We start from the raw sequence: 27,408 nt of genomic DNA on the forward strand, positions 1-27,408 counted from the left end.
AAATCACAGCAGATATTCTGACAAATGACTGGAACTGAACAATAAACATMATTGCATTTGTAAGTGGCCCTCTGTGGGTGACAGTTTCAGAGATGCTGTGATTGGATTTGTGTTTGCCTACATGGTTTCCAGTCACATTGCTTCCAGCATGAAACGCYCGTGCTGGGCTGGCTGAGAGGATCCACCAGAGCCCCAGTGCTGCTTAAATGCCATGTGACTTTTCACCTTCCCACAGGTTTCAGCAGCTGCTAAAGCTACATCCCAGCTGCACCCAGTACCACAGCAACAAGCTGTGAGAATRGATGATGGAATCCAGCCATGTGGGACTGCCTTCTTCCAGAASGAAGTCCCTTACAGTGTGAAACCCAGGGAGAAAAGGGTTTTCATTTGTAAAATGGATAACAACATGTAGCAAATCAAAATATTTTTACTCTTATTCTGTATGAGTCAATCAGAGAATGGAGAGTCAATTTCACTCAGGGATATTTTATATTGTCTGTCCTATTGGGCATAAGATACTCCTTTTTGATAGAGAAGCTGTAGATTAACATTGGGATGCTGTTGTATTTAACAAAAAGCAAACTTTGCTATTTACTACATACATCCATCTCCTRTCTGTTTTTTGTCCTTCCCTAAACACATGTAAATAATTTTATTTGAAAGACGTTCTTTTCTAATCCCACTTTTGTTGTACACTTACCATAGCAAATGCTGCTCACGTGTGAACTACTATTTTGTCCAGATCTCTTCCTGCATTAAAAGACTTACATAATCGTATTGAGAGAAAGCACTTAGAGATCTGTAATCCACTGGTCTTAGTGAATGACTTTTTACATAATGAAAATCTGTGAAGGGTAAATATGTTGACTASGAGTTCCATTAGCACTTAAATAGAAGGTATTTCTGGAAAGCATACATAAACAACACAAACCTCCTAGGGAAGGAAACGCAAGCCTGTAACCAATCCTCTCCACAAACAATAGGCACATGTTTAATTTTTAATTTGAAAGCTAATTACATCAGTCATTTAGTTCAGTTTTAAACAATTCCATGAGTCAAAAATATTTTCATATTTGCATGAAGAATTTTGATACTAATTTTATGTTGTGTTCATAGTACTGAATTTTGATGTTAAATTGTTGGCAACATAAGGAGAATCTCTTTAATTATGGTCCTGTGTTCCTTTTGTTAGTAAACTAGAAAACAGTGTAATGGGTTTTTATGGTGATAGACTGGAAATCGTGGAATGAAATCACAAATTGCTGCGTTTACAGACTCAGTTCTGATGGTTTGATACAACTGTTGATCATTGTTGCTACCAACAGCACAGGACCAAATTTCACGCTCCTTAGGTCGTGTATATCTTTTGCTAAAGTAAATGCCAKTTTTGCTGGCTGAAAGGGACAGAGTTTGGATCTTAACAAGGAAAATCCAATCATTAGGCTGGTCTAGTGTATTCTGTGGTTTTCAGATTGTCCAAGGGTTCTGYAGTTAACACTGGACAAGCAGTGCTGTAGGCAGTGTCATCTGTTAGCCTAAATGTTATTGTAGCTGTTTCCTAAGGCAGGGATTTCCTGACTGCTCAGACTGCTGGTTCCCTGGCAGTATAAATTAAGATATATCTCTATTCAACTTTGGGAGCTTGAGAAGGCTGCGTTTATGTTAAGAAAACTAATGAGAGGGTTGAGCACATTACTTTTATTACTATGGTTGAAACAGGTACTTCAGCTTAGCAGAGCCTACTGACAAGCTATATTAATATTCCAGCTTTTCAAAGAATGGTCTGGGTTGGAAGTGACCTTAAAGATCTGTTTTCAASCCCTGCCATGGGCAGGGASACCTTCCACTATCCSAGGTTGCTCCAAGCACCATCCAGCCCAGCTTCGGTCACTTCCAGAGTTCCAGGRGCAGCCGCAGTTTCTCTGGACAACCTGTGCCAGGSCATCACYACCCTCACTGGGAACAATTCCTTCTCAGCATCTTATSTGAACCTCTGTCMGTTTGAAGTCATTCCCCCTTGTCCTGACACTCCCTGTTCTTTTTAAYAGTCTCTTTCCATCTTTCTTGCAGGCTCCCTTCTAAAGGCTACAATGAGGTCACCTCAAAGTTTRCCTTCTCCAGGCTGAACAATCCCAATTCTCCCAGCCTTTGCTCAGAGCAGAGGTGCTTTATCCCTCTGATCACCCCAGGACTCCCTCCGACAGGTTTTGTTTGGTTTCAATTACTGGTGCAAGAAAACCAGTAAGTTATAAGGAGGTACTTTATTTTAAGTTAAATAAATAGTGACAGTAACAGGCTTGCATTATTCCAAGTGTAGAAAATACCACCCACCCATGCACAGGCAAAACCAGTGTAATTCAAGTCAGGAGTAAGATTTTAGTATACAGCAAATTTAATGTGTGTATTCTGTGAATAAATACAAAATAACTGAAACAGATCAACACTGATATTAATCAATGACCATCTTCTTTTGTACTACAATTACATTCTCACCAGTCAGCATGAGACTGTGCTTTTTCATCATGCTGTTTCAATGTRGAGTATTTTGATGTATGAATTCCCATTTTTCACTTACAAAATAGCATTTCCAGTCTCCTTCCAGTTGCATTCCAGTAGGGGGAATTAAATGAAGACTGCAAATCTCTGTTTCTTAACTTAAAGGAAGCCTCAGTACTTTTGGGCACTGGTGGTTTCACTTTGTTTTGGTTTTGTGCAGTTGTGCCGAATTCTGTCACGTGGAACAAACAAGTGTAGGAGATGAATGGCAGGCACTTTATCCATGCAGACAGTGCCAATCCTCTGTTAGAATTCTATTTAATCTATTAATTTCAAATAGCCTAAACATAAGATGATATAGATTTTTAGSAACAGACCAATGATGAATTAATTTGCACCCAGTTTTGTCTTTAAGRTTTGAAAATTCTTTTTTCAAGGCCAGTCCTATAAATAGTAATTGTGTGCACATTCATAATAAAGCAAGACTTAAATACTTAAGAGATTTTATAAAGTCTTTGAATCCTATAGCAACATATCCAAATTTTAAAAAATGTAATGGAATGAAAATTTACAGTTTACCAACCCACTGAGGCTTGCTTTTGAAGATGACCTATTCTTAGAAATTCTTCTACACAACTAAGCATGGATAAACTGTTTATCTATGGTTAAGTGTGTGGAAGATACCAAGATAATGGTAATGAATGCTGTCAGTGTTACCATTTGCTTATCTACCAGAAAACAGACTTGCATTCATTACTTGGGGTTTGAGAATATGTGGTTAAACGGTCTGTTTTCACAAGGTATATGGAGTTTTCAGCAAGCACAGAATAGAGCCCAACTGCTTCTCCAACTTCCTGTGAACTGAGASTGCAGAGAGTGAAAATATCCACAGATCCTTAATGACAAGYGGWGGCAATCCAAATATATACCTTCTTYTGCAGGTTTTGCTATATTTTCCTTAAATATGCTTTACTCATTGTAATTGTGAAGGAGATAATCCAATTTAAATGAACACACAGCAATTATACCTTGTCTAGGCAGGCTGGARCTGTAGCACCGAGAAATACAGACCTGGCTTTGTTAGAAAGCTGTCAGAGATCTCTACAGACATAGATTAACCACATGTAAAACGTATCCTATGGAATGATTGAAATACAACAGAAAGGAATGTGGAGTTGTCTTGTAGCACTCTGAATTCCGAAGAGAATGGAGTTAGACTGGACCGCTGTGCTGAGCTCACATGATCCTTCAACATAAGCACGGTCTATAGCTTTGAAAATTCAGGCCTCCACTTACTAGTTTTTTCTCACCTACATGTTACCARATTCAAATACATTTTGCCCCCCCAATCCAGTTCTTTTAAGTTTTAAAGAATAAAGTGTTTGCTGCAGTTTTTTGAAGTATGTTATTTCTTATCTCACAAATATTAGGTGTTTATGCTTGTTGTCAGTTTTATTTAATAAGTGCAAAGACTTCACAAAACATGTCAGATTATTAGTTTTTGATAATGTGCCTGTAATAATCAATGAAGAAAAACAGCTTCTTAAACCCCCAATATTATGGGGTCTTTATATTTGGCTGTGGAATGCCCCATACACCTATGGCACTRTAGCACATGTACCAAGCATTCTTAAACGGACAGTGTGTGTTCACAGCACTACAAGGTATTTCCACAAGTAAATAAAAAATACCATAACACATAAATCCTTTTTCAAAATATTGTAAAGCTTCTCTGCTAAGTAAGTGTCTGTTCACGCACCTTTACATTTACATGTTGAAAATTCCACAGGGAAGCACTGGAAAGTTTTATGCTGTTGCATTTCCCTCCCAGAATTGTAGTGCTATCAAACGAGACCAATCTTACAGGCTTCCTGTTTCCCAGATGATTAATCAGACACGAAAGAGATACAAAACTGAAACACATTTTTAGCTTTGTCTGGATTTCTGCAATTTGGGAGCTTGCAGAAATGTGACAGTACACAAGCATGAGTCCCTGCCTGTCAACAGGAGAGGGAATCCCATTGGGATGGTCTGTTTTAACATAATTTTTGTTTGCTAAAATCTAATGTTACTGCATCTACTGTGGGTAGATTCATTGCTCCCGTTTTCATAGTTAATCATGAAGTGCAAACTGCTGCTACAGAAAGAAAAATTAGAACCAGTGGCAAGAATCAGTCTTTCTGCAAGGAAAGAGAAAATCAAGTAAATGTGAATGAGAATCATGAGGCTTACTAGTATTTTTCTGAATATGCAACTCTCTCTTTTTTCTCTCTGGATTTGGAAAGCGATTAGTCATTCACATATGCTGTGCCAATTCATGCAATTGGGTTCTGTACAATCCAGTCTACATCAACAAACAGTACTTCGTATCAAACATCATTCTGTTCTCCCCCCCCATCCATTAACTTATCTAAAATAGAGGTTGGTTACATTCTTTTAGTGGGGTTTTCATCTTACCCCTTTCCTCCACTCAAKAAATATCTTTTGTATTTGATGGAAAAAAAAGAAATACTCTATTCACTTGGTCATACAAAATACCCATGTTAACCTTTAAATTTATGTTACTCTCCAATACTGTAAACAGTGACGAGCAGCAAACACCAGAGCCTAGTGAAGAACAAAAACCACAGGCTTCTGAGAATAGTGATCTATTAATAGCAGGCAAATCCCTGTTACAGCCAGTAGTGATAATACCCTGATACTTCGGTTAACTGTTACAAGTCCAGCAAACCAAGACWTTTCTATTTTGCAGGCTCATTTGCATCCCTTTTCTTCAAAAAGCATGAAGAAACAAATAGTGTGTTTTAGGATATCGAGAGGCAGAAGTTTTGYTTTTTTCTTTCAAGTGCTTGTTTAAAATTCCCAGCTCATCCAAGTGACACATTTTGAAAGTAAAGGTGAGGCATGACACACTCCAGAGACAGGCTGGAGAGGGGTYGCTCGTGTCAGAGCTTGCACCACCCTAAGACAGTTTTACCACACATACTGCCAGGACAATGGCGATAATGAGCACAGCAGTGAAAATAATCCCAGCTAGAACCTTGCTGATATCGCAGAAGGATTTATTTTCCTCCACAGAGATCATGCCAATAGAAGAAGCGCCCACGCTGATGGTGGATTTCAGTTCAGCCCCTGGGTCTTGCTTAGCCTCTACTGTCCACTGGGGCACATTGACCTTCATCTCCATTTCGTACATCATCTCTCCTACCTGGTTGATCTCATTCTCGAGGTCTTTCAAATCCACCACGTCTATGTTGTGCTCAGCCTCGTATTTCATGTTCTGGACGCTCATGGCGCGGGCGGCCACGCCGGAGGTTCCCCCGCTCATGCCCGTCTGGATCAGGTGCTTTTTGGGGACGTTCAGCGGGAACTCGTGGCCCAGCTCCAGGGCTCTCCTCATGTCGATCTCCAGGATCTCTAGGCACGTGGAGAAAATCACCCATAGTCTCTCGAATTCGGCTTTATCTTCCTTACTCACGCTTTTGTCCTTCAGGACCGTGGTGAGCTTGTTCCTGTTGGCCACGGCCAGCTCCTGAGCTTTCTGCCGGGTCTTCTTGAGCTCCTCCCGCAGGTTCTGGGAGTCCGAGGTGCCGCCGATGGTCAGCACCATGTGCCGGTAGCAGGCGGTCACCTTGTTGAGCGCGTCCAGCAGCGCCTTGCACTCCTCCTTCACCATGGTGGCGGCGGGGGCCGTGCCCGGGGCCGCCCTGCCCGGTGCCGCCCCGACTTACCCGGTGCCGGGCCCCGGGCGCTGCCACAGCCGGTAGCTACCAGCACACATGGCAAGTGCTGCCTCCGGGTCGCGCCTGCATCCAGCACCCCTGTACCCGGCTGGTCAGGGGGCGCCGGCGCCTCCGCGAGCCCGGGCGGGCAGCGCGGAGCCCCGSCGGGCGGGCAGCATCGCTCCCCGCGCCACTGCCGTCTGCAGCGCCACCGGGGCGGCTTGCTCCGCGCCGCGATCCACGGGGCGCTGCTGTTTGAAAAGTGCCGAGCGCCGAGGATGGAGGAGAAAAAAATACGAAATCAAAAAAGCCAAGGCTAAAGCTCTGGGGAGCGGCAGCCGGGCAGCCGGCGCTGCCCGCCGCCGCCACTTAACTCGCCCCAGCTGGGCGCCCGCGCGGTCACATGGCGGGGAGCGCCCGGCCCGGCCCTATAAGCCCTCGCAGGCTCCGCCTCCGCAGGCAGTGATCCCGCGGCGCTCCCGGCTCCTCGCCCGCTCCCTCCCGCCGCTGCCCGGCCATTGGCTTCGTGCGGCCGCGCCGGGCCCGCCCTGGACCCCGGTAGGGCTCGGCCGGGGCGCGGAGCGGCGGGGGAGGCGGGCGGCGGCGGCCCCGAGGCCGGGCAGGAGGGAGGCGATGGTGTCGGTGTGAGTAGCGCTCCCGCCCCGGGCTGCCGCGGCACCCGCCGGGACCGTCCCTCCGGGAGGGAGCGGAGAGCGCTGCCGGCCCGCCGTGCCGTGCCCCGGGAGCCGCTCGGCCGCGGCCTGGGCGGTGCCGGGACCGTGCTGGCTCGGCCTTCGCCCGGGCCGGAGCGCGGCGGGGCCGGGCCGTGCGGACACATGGCCCCGGTCAGTGACCACCGCGGCAGCCTCGCTGCTCGCCCTGCTGAGCCCCGCCGTTCTCGGCAGGTCGCTCCTGCCCGGTCCCCGGGTGTCCCGTGTGGCGCAGACGCTCCGGGACCCGGCTGGGGAAGGAGCTCGCTGTTGTTGTCATCCGTAGGAAGGGGCGGCGTGCGAGTCGGGCTCCTGCACTTAACTCCAGTCAAGCAATTGTACACCAGGAAGTGCAGGAGGCACGCCAGCTCTGTGTCAGAAGGGATGCTTCACCCCCTGCCCTTGGCAGTGTGCTGGGGACAGCTCGGCGAGCACTGATGGGCACTAGGCCGTGCTCGTGTGTGCATCCAGAGGGATGGAGGAGATGTGGAGTGCCCTTGGTGAGCTGAGCTGTGTTGTCTCTGGCACCTGATGTGTCTGCTGAAGCGGCTTCTGGAGAGCTTGCTTGTCACAACATATGCTACCACATATGCCCTAGCGTTTGTGGGTAGCTGAGTGGTTTTGTGATGCTACAGTAGCTTGAAAAAGYTGTGAAGCCGCAAGAGTTCCTCAAGAAGGGGAGGATGGCCCATTCCCTTATCTTTCATGGCTGCCTTTGCAGGGCAATGTGTGTAATGAGCAAGATAATTTGCCATGAGGAACAGAGTCCAGGCAGACTGGCTTTCTGCTGCTGAACTCAGCCTGAGGAGTCCTGTCTAGACTATGTTCCTCCTTGTGGATTTTGCTAGCTTGGACTCCCCTGACTGTTCTTTTTGTTTCTTTATGTTTTGTCTTGCTTTAATTTTGGCCCTAGTTTCCAAAGCCTATGTAGCTGCTGCTGCAGGTTGCTACCTGTGGAAGAAGTGGCCTCTTAACTTTGTGTAGATTATCAAATTTCTACCAACTAAACTGATCAACCCTCTGTCAATTTGCATGTTGGTGGCCTAGAAGAAGCAAATCAGTCATGCTTGTTTCCTTGTAGGAATAAAGAAACATGGGATGATTTTGACCTGATTGTAAGTGAAGTCTTGTAATTGCTTAATCATTGTCAGGTGGAAAAAGGATTAGCTCTGGGTTTGAATCTGGAGTCCTRTGTGACATAAGTGTTAAGCTTATTCCTGACCAAATTATACGTGTTTGTGTGTCAGTTTTAGCTATGTTTAAAGTCTGCCACAGAAGACTGAATAKGTGATAGTCTGGAAGCCACTTCTCCTGAAGTGCCTGGGAGTGGGAGGGAGTATTGGTTCACATTGGAAACATGTGACTATATAAACCTGAAGGTAGCAGCAGTCATAATCTGTATCAGGTAATGCCTAAATACATCTTTAGGTGTATCATGTGGGAAGAGCCTGTTATTTAGATTCGTTCTAATTTAAGTTCAGCTGCATGCAGTTATACAATTTGCTTAGCTTGTGGGAGCTCTTAAATTTCAGTTGTAGTTTGTCAGGCAGGCACAATGTTCTGAAAATCAGAATGTTGATACTGCTCTCAAACAAGATGCTGACTARCCAAAATACTATCCTGGGAAAACTATTAGGATGGAGGTAAAAATCCTTAGAACTGACTTAAGAAGCAGCCTAATGAATAGTAGAAGAAATGTATTTCCTGGTTCTGTGGCAAGGCTTTCTTGCAATAGATGTTAATGACCTGTTTCTTCCTGTGCAGTACTCTTAAAACTGTTTGCACAGTATTCTGTGATGCATGTTGAACATCRCTAATTAAATGTTGCAGCCTCATTTTAATACTTTTTAAGTAGAATTTTAGGTAAATGCAAGTTTGTTTTGCTTAAAGATTGGTAAGCCTTGTCTGGCGGACTTGCTTTTGGAGTAGCCTCATTTGCTAAATTTTGGCTTTAGACTGCCATGGCTTAGGAGAGCTTGAAGCCATTATGAGGTGAAGAAGGAAAATATGGATGAAATACAGGCAAAATTAAATGTGACATTAACACCTTCCTTCCTCCTGATCACGGATAAACTATGTGTTTCTTTGAATTGTAATTTGCCTTCTGCTAAGATTTTTGCTTATAAAATAGTGAGAGGATTTGATCTGCAGCAAGAATTTTAATTTACATTGTCGTAATATGAGACTGATACTTCTGTATCATCATGTTTACTTTCAGGAAGCTGTCCATTAGCTTTGGCTGTTACATGTTGCATTGTGTAGCAATAAAACACCACTGGTGGTTAAGATAATTAATTTGTCTAGGTAGAGCTTACCTACTGAATTGTTTTCCAGCCTTCCTTACCCTTGTGCTGTTGCCTAAATGAATCAAAATATTTGGCTTCAGTAAACCTCTGTCTGTTTCTACTCCGTAAGAATTCTCCCCCTCCAAAGAAGGGGAATGAAGTAACGAAGTGCTGAACCCCTAAGAGCCTGAGGAGGAGGTGACCTTAAATACAGCTCTACTGTTTGAAGGAAGCATCCTTGTTTGAGAAGCTATTTTGAGAACTTTGTATTTTCTGTTAATGTTCTCCCTCTGAATGTTCCTTGTAACTGTTGGTGGTCCAGTGAACAGCACTTGCCCTTTGTTCTAGGGCTTGCTTTGAGTGCTCAGGGCTCCCCGTCAGAGAATTCAATGCAGCTTCAGCAGTGATAAGCCAAAGGATGAAACTTTGCAGCCACTCTGGTGGATTTCTCAGCCTGTGAGAATTTGGAATCTAGTTGCTATCCRATTGTGGAAAGGGGATGCAGCTTGTTCCTCATAGTTGTGTCTGGGGCAGGCCTGTCCAAGCAGGGCCACGGCGGTTGGCTTAGATAGAAAAGGCTTGGGGGGTGTTGAGTAGAGGCAAAACCCAAACATGAGATCCTGTGCCAGTTCTTAATTCTTCACTGGAAGAAATGTGTGCCTGGAAGGGAGATGCTGAGAGAAATGAGCATCTTCCTGGAATACTCATGACCTCTCCTTTCAAAACTGATGTCCTGAGATACTAAAACTTAGTTTTTCACKGGTTGTTAATAAGCCTTGAGCTGACTGATGTGAATTCACTGCTCTGTGATCTGATAATTCACARTCGTTACTCTGGCATGCTCAGTACAAGCTGAACCTGATTCTAAACCAGGCAGGAATAGATTTGTTTACTCCCTTGTGGTGAGCAAGGTGCACTGGAAATGTGTCAGSTGTTTTTCCTAGGATGCTCAATGCTCATCCTTTAGGATTTTTAAATGCTCAGAAACAGAAATGATYTTCTGTTTCTATTTTGAGGTGAATGCTGGTGTAGTACAAGTTCAGATTGTAATTTCTGTCCAGAGGCAGAGTATTTGAGGTGTAATGGTGCTGAAGTGTTAACTTGAATTTTTGGACTGAGGCTGTTTAAATTCCACTGTTAGATTCCTGTTTGCTTGTAAAGTGCTCTGAGATATGCCTACCTTTGGTTGTTCCTTCTAACAAGTGGTGCTCTAAAAGTGTGGAAGGGAAGCACTTCTGCTAGGAAAAAAATAAATTTAGAACTGAGGAACAAAGTTCCTCTTACATTTTTTTTGTGGAACTGTGCAGTTTGCTAGAATGATAAGACGTTTCTGATAAAGTTTGTATGTGTRTTTCTCTGCTGCTCTGAGATAAAAATCTTTCAGTTGAGTAATGAGTTCCTTCTCATTTACTCATTATTTTGAGCACTTCTGCAAATATCAAGTTACTGGTTTACTAAGCCTTAGTTATTTCTGTTGTAGATATTGTGAGCTAAGGTGAAGTTGATGTTATGTGAAACTTGACAATATTGGTAAAGTAAAATTGAGTGAATTTATGCTTCTTGCCATGCTAATGGACCTGGTGTTGAAGGTTTTGSAGAGCATGACATTCATTCTGCTTCCTTGAAACTGGGCTTGTGTGGAGAGGACACTGAGGTGCTTGATGGTAGTTTCCCAGTTTAACATCCTAACTTGCTTTCCTGGAGACATTTCAGGCTACTGAACTCGGCTAAAAATTTTTACTAACTTTGGGAGCTGTTTTTACTTTGTTCTGCTGAAGTATTATAAAAATGCTTTGGTGAAGACGCAGRATAGTACCCAGCCCAGCATTGACTATGTAGTGTTTCTATACACAATCACTCATTCTGTTATGAAAGGCATTTTCTCTGCAGTGTGTTTTGTTAAATCTTCAGTAGGATGTATCAGCATGTTCAGAAGGTGACATGCCTAGGGTTTGAGTAAATAATTGTACAAGTTGAATGTGGACATGAGGTAACTGCCAAGTAACAATGCAAATACAGTGACATCACCCACTTTTGTGGCTGTTTATCTAAATTTCAAAGTACTTCTTAAAAAGGAACAGAAATCTGCAAGCTCTGGAAAAGGTCCTTTGCTTATCAATCTCTAAAGGAAAAAAGCCATCAGTGACAAAATGAACTGTCAGAATTTATTCCTATTCACTGTTTTCAGTCCCAAAGGTAATTAGGCCTCATTTCCAGTGTTTGAAAGARAGCCATGACATGCTTAGATTCCATGTGTTTCACTTGAGCTGTCCTTTRTGTCATAGTTATATTATTAGAATTATCACTCTGTTTTTGATCTAGAAAGGATTTGTCTCTTGTAAGATTATGATTATGKTTTTTTTAAACTGTAACATAATGCTTATTAGATTGTCTGATCCAGCTAGCTTCTGTTCTTCCAGCAATTTGAGCTATTTCTGTGTTTACAGGCATGAAGCCATACACTGAAGTGATTCCATTTAAACCTTTTATATAACATTAGTACTTGAGTATTGCTTTACTGCTCAGTATGATAGAATTTAGTAAAATTCATAGGGAATATAGTATGTGATGGTTTTTAAYGAATGTTCTGTTAAATATTAATCTGTTCTGGTAATGTATATGAAGCCTGGTGCATTTTCTGCTTTTTCAGTAAATCTAAAGCTGTCCAAGGTGCAACTATGAAGAGTAAGTCTGTGTCACCCCCAAGTTAAATTAGGCTGAAGCTGGATGTTGTGTTCTGCCAACAAGCTCTTAATGGAGAATTCTAATGTATTCCTAGAATTACAGCAATGCATTAGCCAGTATTTTCAGATGCATTTAACTTTGGGGGTGGAAGAAATTTGACTTAATCTCAAAAATGCCTGAGCTTTGGGGATGCTTTAATGTACTCTCTTGAATCTGTGGACTAAATTCCTTTGGTTTGTTTTTTTTTTTTTTTTTTTTTTTTTTTTTTTTTTTTTTTTTTTTTTTTTTTTTTTTTTTTTTTTTTTTTTTTTTTTCTTTTTTTTTAATTGTTTCTGCATCTACATTTCTGTGTCTCTGGAGAATGTTGAGTCAATGTGATAGAGGGCCAAGTGAATATAGTGACTGAACTGTTCTGGTGATAAGTATTCCACCTGTTTTTCATACCCACATTTTAATCAGATATGATAGCTATCCCTTAGTGAGACACTGAACAGCTGCAGGGGTAAGGGAGAGAGAAAAGGGAAGGAAATKGAGAGTTGTGATTCTCAAAACAGTACTAACGTGGCCAGTGGGGGTTGTTTCCTGCTGTGTAGGAACATGCATGCAGGGAGCAGTTCAGAGCTCCCATCTGCTCTGCTCCAGGTGATGACAAATACCCGTGTGAACTGGAAGCTTTGCCTTCCTCCTGGGGTAGAGCATGTCAGTGGCACCTTTGGGGCATTGTCGTAACTGAAATGCCAGAATTAAATATTTGAATGCAGTTTTTTTCACTCCTTTGCTGGAGCTCTCAGGCGTGATTCAACCCTGTCAGTAGCTCTGTAGTAAAAGAATCTGTGGCTGCAATTAAGTATTTAAAACGAGTTATTTGTGGAGTGTAACTCATGAACCAGGAATTTTCARGGTCTTCCTGTGATGGTCCATCAGCAATGACTCTTAAAGTACTCCAGTTGCTCATGTGTTTTTCAGGTGCAGGCCATGATTTAGGAAATCAGTCAGACAAGGCAGCAAGCTTCATGAGCTCAGGCTGTGGGAACTTCTCCTCCTCACATAAATCTCCTCCACTTGTTTTGCCAGGGAATGAAGTGTTACTTTAAATTTCTTTCTGGACAAAGCTTATCAGTTGGGAGATTTTTTGATGGTGGGGTACAGGGGTTTAGATGAGGAGGATTTATGGTATGTGTTCTCTTCTCCTCCTGTTATGGGAAGAACTCTTTGAAGATTTGTTAGGCTGAAGGAATGGCAGTAAAGCTGTCAGAGCATTTGTGCACTGTAGTTTTAGCACTGCAGTCTCATGCTTGGTATGTGGTGTGCTAACAGCTTCTCATCGCTGTCTTGGGGAGGATCACAGCAGTTTCATCTTCTGCTGCTTGGCCAGATACCTAAACTCACCAAACTAAAGGCTGATGAAGCTGTCTCAGTGATACAACTACATTAATGAAGGCTAAATTTGGAAAGTATCTCAAGAGACCAATCCACCTTCCCAGCTCTGCTGTGTCCACTATCACCTATAGTAGAGGTTTGTCTAAAATGTTCTTGGAGATTTACAGCATGAGACTTGATAGCTTTGCCAAGCAATCTAAACCATGTGTTTGTTTATCTTTCCTTTTGAAAGGTGTTCCTGATCTGTAACCTGAGCCTGTTTTCTTCAGTTAATGCCACTTCTTAGATGTGGGGAAAATGCTCTTCACTGAAAGCTTGATCCACCTGGGGAAAAAAAATTCTTACCTGCTTCATGCTCTTTCTTAGTTATAAACATCTCTGCCTTCCATGGATTGGAGTATGCTTACAGGGCCCCTTTGCCTTTCTTACTTCCGTCTCTTCTACAGTCAGTTCATCTCCTGTGATGAGGACAGGAGCATCCAAAACCATCCAAAAAGAAGCATGTGCGACTCTCAAGTCATGCCGTGGCAAGCTGTTTTGCTAACTGCACGTATGTGTGCATACAGCCCTGCTTAGTGTTYCACTTCTACTAAATTGTATTTAGTTATATATGCTAATTTGTCTGAGTCATGTTTGGACAGTAAGCTGCAATCATTTAAGACTTGGAATTGTGGCCAGATGTTTAGCAGGCAGGATTTTTTGCAGCTAACTTGTCCCGCTTATGAAGGTGTTTCTGAGCCCTGCTGTTGTGGATCAGCAATGAGATATCTGTGCTCCTGCAGCAGACCTGCCACAAGGCTTGTGCTGCCTCTTTTCCTTCCCTCAGCACTGGCTGAGGAAGAAGCCCACAGCTTGAACTTGGACTGTAGCTGCCTGCCTGGGAATCTTTCTAGTAATCATCAGTGGTGGAATTACTGTTTAATTAAAAATCCTGTTTACCCAGACACTGTGGTAGGACAGATCRTGGATTATAGAATTGGTTGGTCTGGATTAGAAGGGACCTTAAAGCTCATCTCATTCTACCACCCTGCCTTGGGCTGGAACACCTTCCAGCTTCCACCCAGAGCTATCARCCTGGCCTTGGACACTTCCAGGGATGGGGCAGCCACAGATTCTGTGGGCAACCTGTGCCAGGCCTCCCCACCCTCACAGGGACAAATTCCTTCCCAATATCCCATCTAACCCTGCCCTCTGCCTGCCYTTGTCCAAAGTCCCTCTACAGCCCCTTTAAGTATGGGAGGGTGCAATAAGGTCACCCTGGAGCCTTCTTCTTTCCAGGCTGAACCCCCAGCTCTCAGCCTGTCTCMAGATCAGAGGTGCTCCAACCCATGGCACATCTTTGTGCCCCTCCTCTGGACATCTGTAGCAGCTCCATGTCCCTGTGCTGGGACTGGGGCAGCTCTGCAGGTGGGGTCTCACCTGAGYRGGGCAGAGGGACAGATTCCCCTCCCTTGAACCACTGSCCATGCAGGGGGATGAGTGCAGGAGATGCTTGGTTTTTGGGGCTTCAAATGCAAATGACTGGCTCATGTTGAGCCTGTGTTAAGCTGGACTTTTTCAGGGTTTGCAGTCTTTAATTCCTCAACTTGGTTGGTCTTTTGACGCTGTCAATGAGCAGACATTTTCTTTCCCATTGTGTTAGTGAAGTTCATTGCTGTGCTGATACAAGAGCACTGAATAAGTGATCCTTCCTAGAAGCTCTTAGTCTGTGTGCTGTGATAGTGGGTGGACCATTTTGTCTGGAAATGCAGAGGAAAACTGCTCGAGGCACTTAACCTGCCACTGCCACTTCAGTGGTTCAGGCTGGGGTTGCCCAAACTGGAAGTTACTGGTGATAATATCATAGTGGAAATGGCTTGTAGCTCTAACTGATCRTGTTTGTGTTTATCTCTCTACGGGAACTCTGCTTGTGCCTGCTTAGAAAGAGGGTCCAGAGCCCAGCTCAGTTTCCAGGCTGTAGATCAGTTGACAGCATGGCTGAAACTCAAAGGCTATCTGCAATCAGTGGGAATTGGGTGTATGTTTTTCCACTCCCTTAAACTGCCTCACAGCGAGCTCACACCGAGCAAATAATGGGCTAGGAATARTTCTGCATTGGAAACAGATTCACACAGTTTGGGTAAGGGTGGTGTGCTCAAGTCAAAGTCTCTAGCTGTGCTCACCCTTTCTTAGTAGAGCCAGCTAAGGAAATTACATGAGGGAATAGTGCAGCTTTTGTTGATTGCTCATGGAAGCTGCATGAAGAGAAAGACAGAGCAGGCTTGTTATTTAAGCATTGGTATGCCTGTTAAACTAAATTCTTGCTAACAAAAAAAAATCTCTTAAGTTATTGCCGGAGGGACCCGTTAGGCTTTTTCCTGCCCTTGTGTCTAGGATGTGTTATAGAGAATTTGAATTGAGGAAGCAAGGGTCCAGTTCCTTAGGGGTCACCCTTTCCAGGGCATTGTGACAGTGCCTAGTGACAGCATTTCCAATGTTTACAGGTTAGATTTTTACCCTCCAGTCTCTTTTGCTCACTGTTTAGGCAAGTGTTACTTACCAGCTTGACCTCAAATCACTGAGACTCTTTTCATGGGAGTAGAGATGACCACAAATGATAAATTTCACGGTGGCTTTTTAATTATGACATGGATATTCATATCTCCTTGGTGTACGTCTCTAACTTTCCCTGGAAAGTTGAGGATTGCCTTACACGAGGGTTTCTGTTACACTGTCTGGGTGTCTCATTGATGTGGGTCAGTAATCCTCATACAGGTGAGTTTTAAGATTTCAGTGAGCAAAAGTGCAAAAGCATCAATGTCCTCTCATGCAGTAGAATCTGCTGTAAAGAGCTGTGAATGGCTCTTGGCTTGTTTTAGATCTCAGCACAGAAGTTTGTATATYGCAGTGGTAATAATTTTGATCTTAACTTCTCCTCTCCTATATTCACTGTTCGACTCCAACACCTGGAAGGCCTGAGGWGACATTGAGGATAACTGTGTGGTTGGAAATGTATAATCATGAAAAATATTCTGTCTGAATAACTTCTAAGTAACTGTAGGTAATAGTTAAGCACTGCCATTGGCTGCTTATATCAGGACCTGAAACTGTTTTTTCCTTTTGGGCAAGGAGAACCAAACTSCCCCCTAGGTATTCCCAAATAGTATGTTTTAACAGATACCATGGATGATACATCAACCATTCTCCATATATATTTTAGAAAATCTCCTTGGAATATCTGAAGTCCATATGGCTATGTATGATGAAGATATCCTGAAAAATCCTTTTTATTTGGCCATTCAGAAGAGACGTCCTGATCTATGCAGCAAAGTWGCAGAACTCCATGGTATTGTAAGTATTAAAAAAGTATTTAAGAGCTGCTTAGTAAGTACTAAGCTATTTGAATTTAAATTGTAAGTCTGCTATGAAACGTGTAAAGAAAAACATAAGTTCAAGCCTMCAGAACTTGGAAATGAAGCACAGTGATTTTTTGTTTAAATTGCATATGATTTGCTGATATGGATCTCTTGATACATTACGAGGTAGTAAAAAATTCAAGTTGGTGCTGTTTCTAAACTCTATAGGAAGCTAATTTTCTTTGCTGTAAACTGAAGTATGTTCTCTGATAAGCTTATAACTTAAATGGGATTGACCTCTTGAAATGCCTGGTGGACAAGCAGTTACTCATTTGACAGCATTTTACATAGTAAAATAAAGCTATTAAACTGACTTGGAATAAAAACTCCAGTCCTTAATATTTACTAATCTGGGTGTTTTGCAATTAATCTTCATTCACAATTAAGTRTGTAGAGACTCCTTTATTGTTTGCTTTCAGTTTTTCAGATAAGTTATTAAATGAAACTTCTGGGTTAGTGACTGGACTGAGYGTTTAGTGACAGCCTTTTAATTTAAGCAAAAGCACCTATGCTGCTATATGTTTACTAGGAAATATTTATAAGCCTGATTTAATTGCTCTGAAGGACAAAAGCTATTGATGTTCAATATACAGCATTTCTCTCTAAAGCATGATTTAACTTTTTTTAGGTGCTAGTTCCATGCAAAGGAAGCCTTTCAAGCAACAGTCTTTCTACCTGCCAGTTTGAATCTTAYGTTTTGAAACCGCTGGAAGAAAATTTTCAGACCTTAAATGGAAAGGTATTTCTGTTTTGCTATCTGAACATAGCTTGGGGACTCTCCAGTAAGTGATTCACTGCAGCTGCTGGCTGATTGTGTGAACTGATAGTTCCAGAAGAGGCAATCAGGGCTGACACTGCATAGGATCCCAGGTTTTTCATTTGTAATTTTGCAGCACAGTCTGAGAACTTGGACATAAGCTTGCACTGTGGATAATTTGCAGGCTGCCATCTAGATCTTTCTGTTCTAGATGTTCTCACYGCTGCTTGGGAAAATAAAACCAAGTGTGACAAATACAGACAMAGTGCATGGTGTTTTTTCTGAAGTTGGGCTTAAATCCTGATCTTAAATTGTTGAGTTTTTAGATTTCCCTTCTATTAAAAGTGTTCTGAAATCTGCAAATAGACCTTGGYGATTGTCTGAAACTTCCTCCAGTAGTAGTCTTGTAAAGGAAGTGGCTCTAACCAAGGTTCAGCCAGCCACTGACTGAAGGTGCTTTTTGYTTCAGTGTCTCCTCAACATGAAAATGGAGAGATTTTAAATATTGGGCTTTCTTGCCTTTCAAGTTTCTCTTCTATCCCCTGTRAATACAATTGTGCAATGCAGAAGCCAAAGAGTAACTTATTTCTGGCAGAGTTTCACATTTGATCTTGTCTTTATTTTGTTTCAGGAGATCTTCATACAAGGAAACCTCATCATTTTAGGAGCTGGTTTTAATTATCACCTCTCAGTACCTGTGCTGTTTGAGGAAACTTTTTACAATGAAAAAGAAGAAAGCTTTAGTATATTGTGCATAGCTCATCCATTGGAAAAAACTGAAAACTCGAGTATGTATTGGTGTCAGCTTGGTGGCTGCCTTTGCACAGGGAGCAAATTAGTATTTGATATGCTTTAATACATGTGTTCATTCTAGGAAGTGTTGGCTTGGTTRAAAGCCCCTGGCATTTATTATTGTTGGGCAGGTGTTAGTGTGCTGCTGCAGAGAAATATCAACTTAGTGCCAGGCAAAACTAGTTCTGAGACTGGGATATAAATSCTACAGAATTAAGAATCATCTGTGGATTACTTAATGCAGCATGATTTTTCTTATCAATGSTCAGTTTAGAGCTGATTGCGTAAAAAAGGGATGTAATATTAAATGTGACCATATGTATCTCGAGATGCTAGGTGAATGCACAAAAACCAGGAGAGGTAAATTCTTTCATGATCACTCTGTCAGGGGATAGAAGCATGGCAGAGTTATGTAGCAGCTTCCTGATGGTGGCCTAACATGTTAAATCGAATGTCTTAATTTTTGTCCTGTACTGAAAGTGCTTCTCAAGGCTGTAACTCTATTTTCAAGAGTACTGTYAATGCTGTGAATGTGACAGCACAGTCCTGTGTACTTGTATAACAATCTATGTTTACTAATTAAGAACAGAAGCTCCTTAAGAAGCTTAGAAGCTTCAGCTTTTTCTGAAATAAAAATATTAGCCTTCCTAAATAAATAAGAATATTTGAAACAAGTGAATGCGAAGAGAATTAGTATAGGGTAGTGTGAAAGTAGTACTGTGACAGAAGTATGGCAGTTTTTCTGAAAAAATACCCCAACCCTAGTTGCTATTCATACAGCCTAAATTCTATAAATATTAATCTATATCTCMAAAATTATTCTTGTGATCTTCTTTTTAGCCATTACTCAATATAGTTGTATCACAATCTTTCAGAAGTGAAGGAGTTTCTAACTTCAAAAGTAATTTGAAAASAATGATTTAAGCCTCTTATTAGTGGGCTGCCTTTGACTGTAGATGAAAGATTTGCCTAGAAAAAAAATTTGGAAAAGCAACATGAATCCTAAGTGAGGGATTCAGTTGTCTTRTTCAGAAGAAAAGTGGATTTGGTTTAATGTTACATGAAGCAACTTTGCTCTCCCGTTCAGAGAAAGAGTRTCTAAATAAAGAATAGGTTATGTAAAAATCCAAGATGGGATTTTTGCAGCTCACTTAAAGCACCCTGACTTCCTGCATGGGCACTCAGTCAACACTGTAATGTGCTTTTCTTCTRCTTTCAAGCTTGACTTACACAACTCATAAGCTGAGTGCATGTGGTAATAAATTACCCCAGTGTAAAAAACATGTGAAATCTGTTTGTGCTGTTCCAAATAAATACTTGACATAAAAAACAGGGGAGCCTCTTTAAATGTGATGCATTAAATTCTTTTAATTAAAGGTAATACCTCTAGTTAAAGATGCTGTAAACTGAATTAGTGCCAGTGCATGCAGGCTGGCTTTACATGTAGGGAAAAAAATGCATTTTACCATGCATACATAGTAAGCCTATGTGTTAATTCTTGGCTTTTTTTTTAGGTGAATCTACAGCTTCATCAAACTCCTATTCTCTTAAAAATATTGAAGATGTTAGAGAGTTCTTGGGAAGGCATTGTGAGAGATTTGATAAATACATAGCATCTTTCCACAGAACATTTAAAGAGCATGAAAGGAAAAGCCTCCGCCACTACATAGTCAGTATCTTCCTTCYTGATGTCTAAATTGCTAAATATAATTTACTTCAATGTTTTGATTATCTTTGTTTTATTGAGCTTTTCTGTGTCAGAGTAGCCTAGAGTTGTGAAAGGGGAGGAGGGAGAAGTGGTAATTTGCATTTAAGTATTTCACTGTCCTAACTGTTCAATAAATGCAATTGTTATTGCTAAGATTCTCACCATGGTGTACACTTTTGAGAGAGGGAAGACTTTCTTTACTTATTTAGGCTTTGCTCCTTCAAGTCCGTTAACCTGAATTTGATGGCTTTTATCTCTTCTCTCTCCTAGGATTCTGTCAATGCACTTTATACCAAATGTCTGCAGCATCTTTTGAGAGATTCGCACTTGGTAAAGATTTAGTCCCCTAAATACATAGCACAGTGTTACTTAAGCAATAAATTATCTGACTTTCTCTTGCTGTTTGGCTTTGCTTTTCTAGAAGATGCTTGCAAAGCAAGAAGAGCAGATGAATCTGATCAAACAAGCAGTTGAAGTAAGCATCTGAAATGAAGGAAAATAATTAGCAAGCTATTTTTAACTCTCCCTTTCATGCCTAAAGTACTGGTTTTTTTTCTTTCCTACAGATGTATATCCACCATGCTATTTATGATCTTGTCTTCAAGTATGTGGGGACAATTGAGGCAAGTGAGGTAAGTTTCTTTGATTGCTACATGCTATTTATGTTCATCTAAAGCATTTAAAAAAAACTGTTGCCTTTCTGTTGATTAGGATGCTGATTTTAATAAAATCACAAGGAGCCTTCAAGACCTGCAGCAAAAAGACATTGGAGTGAAGCCTGAGTTCAGGTGAGAGAGGTGACTGTGGATTCTTTGGAGAGTCACTGTGATCCTGCCTTAAATAGGGTCATGCCAGCCAAAATGTGTCTTCCTTCAGACACTAGCAAGTCTTTTTTATACTTCATTCATTTGAGATGGAAAAATCAAAGCTTTGTGAATGTCAAGTGAGGGCAATCTTTGCATCGATGGCTGTCTCTTGCTTTCATGTTTTTAAGCTTCCCTTTCAGTACAGGATACAGAAATGTAGGTGGATTTGGAACAGAAGTGGGAATATTTTGGAACCATTCTTGAATTCAGCTCTGAATAAGTTAAAACTTGGGTTTTGAACATCCTGCAGAGGAACTCTGTATGCTAATCATTCCTTTCTAATTATTTTGTAGTTTTAATATACCACGTGCAAAGCGAGAACTGGGTCAGTTGAACAAATGTACTTCTCCTCAACAGAAGCTACTTTGTCTGCGTAAAGTTGTACAAATTATCATGCAGTCTCCGAGCCAAAGAGGTCAGTAATTAATGAATTAATAATTTTAAACTTAACCATTGCACACAAAGCACTTCAGTATATAAACAACTGTTTGGATAGCACTTGGATCAAACACAATTAAGCTGGAGTCTCTAAGGGCTCTAAAGAGAGCAAAAGGGACGTGAGGTAGATGTGTCAGTACTGGTTCTTGTCAGTACTGGGTTAGCATGTGTAGGTTTTAGCTTGGGTATGTGGGAAACTCACATCTGCCAGGAAAGTGGGGGTGATCCATTTTAAACACTGGAGGTTGCTGCTAGATCCTTATGTATTTGTCCATCCTCTCCTTGACATCTTGAGATTGGTACTCTTGAGATGCATCTTTTGCAAAATCCAGTGTTGGGTGGGGCCAAACAAATACTGTGCAGTGGATTGCAGAAATGTTTCTGTGATAGTGAAAACACAGTCCCCTTAACCTGGCATTTACTTTATCTAGCTTGAAAAGAGAAGATACTTCTGMAAAGCAAATAGAGTAGCACAGTGAATTATGCTTTTTCCCACTTCATCTCTTCTCCTGAAGACTGCTGGGTTATGGAAAAATGTACCAACTTTGAGCATAGTCTTTGCCCTTCAGAACTGCAGAAGTCTTGAGCTAGGGTTCTGGCTCTTGCTGTGTGGGAAGGGAGGGATTCCACTCAAATATTGCAGTCTGTATTGCACAAACTGTCTCTGTGTGATGGCAGCTGGCAGCCTGTTTCGGTGAGAGATTGAGAACATTTGGAGGCCTGCCTTTAAACTTAACCTTGGTGCATTCTCTACTAGTAGAGCTGGCCCTTAGTCTTAGAAAGCAGAACTCCTGTTAAATTTAATGCTCTTGATTTGAACCATGACATGACTAATACCAAATTTGATTTTTTTTTTTTTTAGTTAACATGGAAACCATGTGTGCAGATGATCTTCTTTCTGTTTTGCTGTATTTGCTTGTAAAAACYGAAATCCCAAACTGGTATGTAACTATTTTGACAATATAGAACTAGTTACCATCTTATGTGTAGTGCTGCTGTAAGGTCAAATGTTTCTGAACATAAACTAATAAGTTAATAAAAAAGTGTTAGAGGTCCTGTTGTCATCCAGAAAATGTTTATAGGACAAATAGCAAAGATGTGTTATACGAGTAGCTAAATTAAGGACCTATCAGGGATGTGTCTTTTTGATTGCCGGCCTAGAAAAAAAGTTGTAGTGGCAGGAGAACTCTCTACCAATCTGCAAAGCCTCCTTTGAGAGGTTCTCTCTCATCTCTGTTGGGAGCTGTGGCACCTTTATGCATTTCAAGATTTAGGCTATTTCTTACAGAGAAACTAGACGTGAATATTTAATTACTTCCTGTTAGTCTATGCCATCATGTTTCCTCATTTTCACTAAAAGTCTGTCTAAACTTCCAGCTGTACCTGAACTGATTTTCATTGCTGATAAATCCCATATCTCTGAGATCACATTTGGCTTTAACTTGCAGCTATCCCTGTGGTACTTAAGGTGCTTGAAACCTCTCTTCACTCAGTTCAAAGATGATAATCTCCCACTGTTGTCCTTATCTCATCCTTCATACTTCTCCTATCCAGTTAATAACATTTTATTGAATATTGAAGAGATAAGTAGAGTTCTGATCAATCTACAAGCTCAGAACAGTGACAGTATTGCTGGCTTAAGAAGCTTTCTAGAAGCTTWTTCCTAACCCATGCATGTTTTCTGTCTTGATTGCCTATAATGAGCTGCARTATGCCATGCTAGTGTCTTATTTTCAGTGGTTCATGGCTTTTTTTTTTTCCCCCCAGGATGGCCAACTTGAGTTACATAAAGAACTTCAGGCTCTGCAGTTCAGTGAAGGATGAGTTGGGATACTGCCTGACCTCAATTGAGGCTGCCATAGARTACATACGGCAAGGCAACCTCTCTGACAGATCAACAGTAAGCTACTCTTAAAGTCTCTCAAATGTCTGTTTGTTATCTTGTAGTTCTGTGTCCTACTGTGGGTGTAAATCCAGCCAGAGGATACAAATAACTAACATTAGAATTCCATTTTTGAGGCTTAACATAAATGAGTAGAGGTGACTACCTGAAGCAAATGCTAAATTTACCTGAATGACTGTAGCAAAGTCCTAACTATGTACAWTACTAACTGTTCATTGTGTACTCCTTGAGGAAGTAGTTAAGTGCCAAGTCTGCCTCTTTGTATGATTAGAGGASAAATGACAGCACTGTTTTCTACAGATGAGTTTCTAGTATGTTTGCCATCTCCTGCTTGTATTCCACCATTCTGGGAAAGCAGTGCAGTGCATGAGAGCAAGCAGAGCCTAAATTTGTGTGATTTTGAAAAGCTTAGCTGTGCCAGCAGAGTGAAGATAGCGTAATTYAGAATAATTCAGTACATCTTTATACTCCCAGAATTCCATGTGTTTGCAGTGCAGGTTACAGCACTGSAGTAAATTGATGGCTTAGAGGGAGTGCAGGGCTGTGATAAGGTGGTGTCTGAAGGTCAYATTTGGCTCTTGGGATCTCTAACCTGGCAGGGGCAGGAAGTTTATGGATGCATGAAAGATTTCCTGCTGGCAGCTAGACCTGCTGTCAATCTGGTCACATCCCTGCAGGCCACTCAAGGGGGATGCTGATGTGACTTTAGAAACTTCTATCATTTAAGAACTTTGGAGATTATTTAATCAACAAATCCATTCTTACCACTCCTGTAAAATTTTCTGCTGTTGTAAACCCAGGTTTTCCTGAGCTGATGTGGAAATCAAAAGGAGTGAACTCGGAACCAGGGTGAATTCAATGTGTCTCTGCCCAACTGCAAAGCACTGGAATCTAACTGCAGAAAAATGGCTCAGTGTGCAGGGCTTGGGATGGGACAACCTGGGGCATAGTCTTAAAGAAGCACTTAAAGTAACATTTTGGTCTCTTGCTATTTTTGGTTTTGTTGTTCTCTGGGATTTTTCCATGAACCTGTTGTGCAGATTTATGTTGTACACTAAAAAAAAAAATTGAACCAACACTTTCATGTTGTGTAAAAGAGTGAGTAGTATTTCTTGTCTGTAATGCTGTACTGAATTATTCAAAAAAATAAAAATGTTAGTTTAAAAGAAACAGCCTGCTATGTGATTTTGCTTCCTGCAGTCACCTGGCTGTCATTCACAATCAATATACAAAGAGCAAAGCTGGAGCTCTGAATGGAGAACTGAAACCAAAGTAGAATTGTCTTCCAYAACAATTCCCGCAAGCTAAAAAGGAATGTAGTGCCCTTAAATTTCTAGAATAAAGACTCTTTCCTATTAAATGCCTGATCTGTCTTGATGTATCTAAGATCAGCAGGATTTTATGCTGGGATTGCATTTGAGTGGTGATAACGGAAGTTCCACTGTTGTACTATGTTTATTTCTTTGGGAGGCACCTGTCTTGAAAGATAGACTGTCTGAGAAGTCTGAATGAGGGCTTTGGTGTCTGCACCATGAGGGCTTGCTCTTCTAAGTGCTTCTGCCCAGACTTCAGCTGGATCAGCTCCAGACCTGGAGAGCTTCCTCACTTCAGGGTGAATGTGCCATAAAAATCCTCTTGTATTGCCTTTCCTTGGAGTCAGTCTGGCTGGAAGGCAGCAGARCCCTGAGGATGAAGTGGGTGACACAACTTTATCTTCAACACAGCTGAAAAGAGCCAGACCACCACTCATTGCTTCAGTGTAGGAGAAGGTGGCACACAATGAAAAGAGAGCCTAAGGAAGGAATGGAAAGTGAGGCAGGAATGGAAAAAGGGTAGTGAGGAGGTAGGAGAGCATTGCTCTTCATGAAGTTACCAGTTGAGCTAACTTCCTTTAATCTCTGGTGAAGGAGATGAGCTCTAAAGCAGCAGCAGCTGTCATCTTGCTGCCCTATGATTTCCTTTTCCAGATTGTRCTGGAAGGGGGTGTGGAACTGAAGGGGAGCAGGAGCAGTGCTATGCCCTGGGGCTTCGTTACAGCCCCTTATGTGGTTGTGCTTAATTTTATAGCTGGCTTCAGATGGAGCTTCTGGCAGCTGAGTARTGCTGCTGTCCAACCCCTAATGAAGCTAACTGCAGAAAGAGAGCTCAGCAGGGCACTAATGTACCCTGTGGGATAATGGGCACGTTCTCACCCTCATGGCAGTAAGTGAATTGCACTTAGGACGTTTTTGCCAAATCCCTTCACCCAAGGTCATGTAAGTCTTTGTGAGACACTTTGGTTGTGGGGAGGAGAGGAGGCTGTAAGAGATGAGACAGTCAGTTCTATTTTTGGGAATTGTCAACATTATTCAATTAAAATTYCTAATACTAAGTATTGGATGCTACTAATGTGCAGTAAGACTCTCTAGTTCAGAGGATTGAAGTGATGTACAAAAACAAAAGGGAGTCCAAGCCAGCCAAAGGGAGTAGGCAGCATTTTATTTCATGTATGGAAAGAGATGGGGAAACGATCCCTGCTCCCTCACCCCACCAAACACTTTATTARCCTTACTTTGAGTTCAAGACTACTCTCCTGGCTTCTGCCACCTGTATTTGCTCAAAGCCATCAGTTGTAATCTGTGAAAATGGCTTTGAGTAGATCATTACACAGGTACACTCTTAGGTACAAACAGTTAATTTTTCTATGCAGTATAGTATTAGGTAAAAAGATTTATGTTTGGGTGTGTATTTTCTAGACAGCATACACTTAAAATACCMGACAGGCCCACTCAAAGCAATCTCTTAAAAAAAAATTCTGCTCTGCAAGTAAAGCTGGTCCAAGGGAGTTTTGACTTTGAAGGCCCAAATGCTTTGCTTAATGCTTCAGCCAATATCTGATTCTTTTGTGATTCCATATTTCACTATTGAAGATATGTGGTTTCACCTGGGCTCTTTTTATTCTGATTTATATAATAAATATATATTACTATTTTAAGGTTGTTGTCTCATGCGACTCTCTTAAAATAATTATTTTACTTGGAGAACACTTCTCTTGAAGACACACTGTGGAAGGAACTGTACTAAAACTGCAGTAGTTCTTGCTAGTGGTTCTTAGATTCTCTATAGTGAAAGTATAAAACTGTCCGTGAGCATCCACACTAGAAATTCTGACTGGASATCAGAAATTTGTACCAGCAGTTARATTTTTGATCAAATATTACTTAGGGAAGTTATTCCTGTTCACAGCATGGAATCTATCCAAGGAGACCAGTGTTATATGCCTTGTAATTCTGAAAAAATATGCTTGGGTGTCTTTAGCTAAAGTACTTAGATTTGAAAAGATTGGTGAATATTTGTCACCTTTTGGTGTCTAAATACAAACAACTTACTGGGAAGGACAGATGGAAACTTTTATCTCCAGACCTCACAAATCTGTTTTAATGACATTTGCTACACTCTTGAGGGTTTTTTTAGACAGCTTTATGAGAGGCATCTGTGTTGATTTTGAAACATAGTCTGATTTCTAAAAAATCTGAACTCAGATCTTGTTTATTTGCAGTTTGTGACACTCTTAAACTTCATGCTGACTTACTAATGTTAGGAGTGGAGTCAGACTGGTTTTACTCATTCACATCCGGTGCTGACAGACCTTAATTGCAAAAGCCTTAGCCCAGGTCCTGAACCATCCAAGTTTACCTGGTACATGGGTGTGTATCCTAAATCCAGGGTTTTCTGTTTTATGGGGGTTGAAGTCTTTCTGTTTCTAGAGAGGGAGTCATTATCCAGCAGCAGCATCGCTGCCAACCCTATGGTGAACTGACATGTGCAAATGTTTCCATCCACATTCTTAGAAAGTATTTTCTTTCAGTGGTTGTTTTATTTCATGGGAGGTCGGTGCTGCCATTTCAAAATCTGACTCCACTTTATGATTTTCACCTGGTTTTGAAGGCATTTATAAGCTTTAGTGTCTCTTCAGCTGTCTTAGAGGATAAGTGCTGATGCAAGGGTTGCACTGCATCTGCTCAGCTCAAACCAAGAAAGAAATACCGCACAAATGAATCTGCAGCAGAGCTATGCTGTGCCTGGTGAAATCTTCTGTTTTTCAGCAAGCAGCAGAGAGTTCAGCAATTCTTTCAGTCAGAGTTGTATCTGGGTCATCTTTTTCAGTAGCCACCACTAGACATGTTTTACATGAATTTGCCTAAATTTTTCCTCTTGACAAATCTCTGTTGAGCCTCTTACAGAACATGCTGTCTTTGCTATGTATTTTTTAGTTTTGCTCTATTCTTTTT

The 27,408-nt window shown here is 41.5% G+C and overlaps 2 protein-coding genes across 5 annotated transcripts in view; one reads left to right on the top strand and one right to left on the bottom strand.

Moving 5' to 3' along the window:
* Positions 1–27,408, top strand: part of ANKRD27 (ankyrin repeat domain 27) — a 53,867-nt gene that overhangs the window by 3,859 nt on the left and 22,600 nt on the right. For 2 of the 4 annotated variants that reach the window (XM_057380384.1, XM_057380388.1), the window contains exons 1-12: positions 6,798–6,862; positions 16,478–16,608; positions 17,302–17,412; positions 18,062–18,218; positions 19,737–19,891; positions 20,201–20,260; positions 20,352–20,405; positions 20,497–20,562; positions 20,642–20,718; positions 21,090–21,211; positions 22,097–22,175; positions 23,002–23,134. In XM_057380384.1, the coding sequence (XP_057236367.1) occupies positions 16,507–16,608; positions 17,302–17,412; positions 18,062–18,218; positions 19,737–19,891; positions 20,201–20,260; positions 20,352–20,405; positions 20,497–20,562; positions 20,642–20,718; positions 21,090–21,211; positions 22,097–22,175; positions 23,002–23,134 (1,116 nt within the window). In that variant the 5' untranslated portion in view covers positions 6,798–6,862; positions 16,478–16,506. Of the gene's footprint in view, positions 1–6,697; positions 6,777–6,797; positions 6,863–16,477; positions 16,609–17,301; positions 17,413–18,061; positions 18,219–19,736; positions 19,892–20,200; positions 20,261–20,351; positions 20,406–20,496; positions 20,563–20,641; positions 20,719–21,089; positions 21,212–22,096; positions 22,176–23,001; positions 23,135–27,408 lie in introns of those variants that run through there. The other 2 variants (XM_057380387.1, XM_057380385.1) reach the window with 2 other exon arrangements.
* On the bottom strand, positions 1,649–6,629 carry RGS9BP (regulator of G protein signaling 9 binding protein). The gene has a single exon (XM_057380390.1). It carries the CDS (start codon positions 6,170–6,172, stop codon positions 5,459–5,461), a length of 714 nt encoding a protein of 237 aa, XP_057236373.1. The 5' UTR covers positions 6,173–6,629; the 3' UTR covers positions 1,649–5,458.

This window comes from Malurus melanocephalus, unplaced genomic scaffold, assembly GCF_030028575.1.
Source record: "Malurus melanocephalus ecotype Western Australia unplaced genomic scaffold, MMel_1.1 scaffold_451, whole genome shotgun sequence".
Classification (NCBI taxonomy): domain Eukaryota; kingdom Metazoa; phylum Chordata; class Aves; order Passeriformes; family Maluridae; genus Malurus; species Malurus melanocephalus.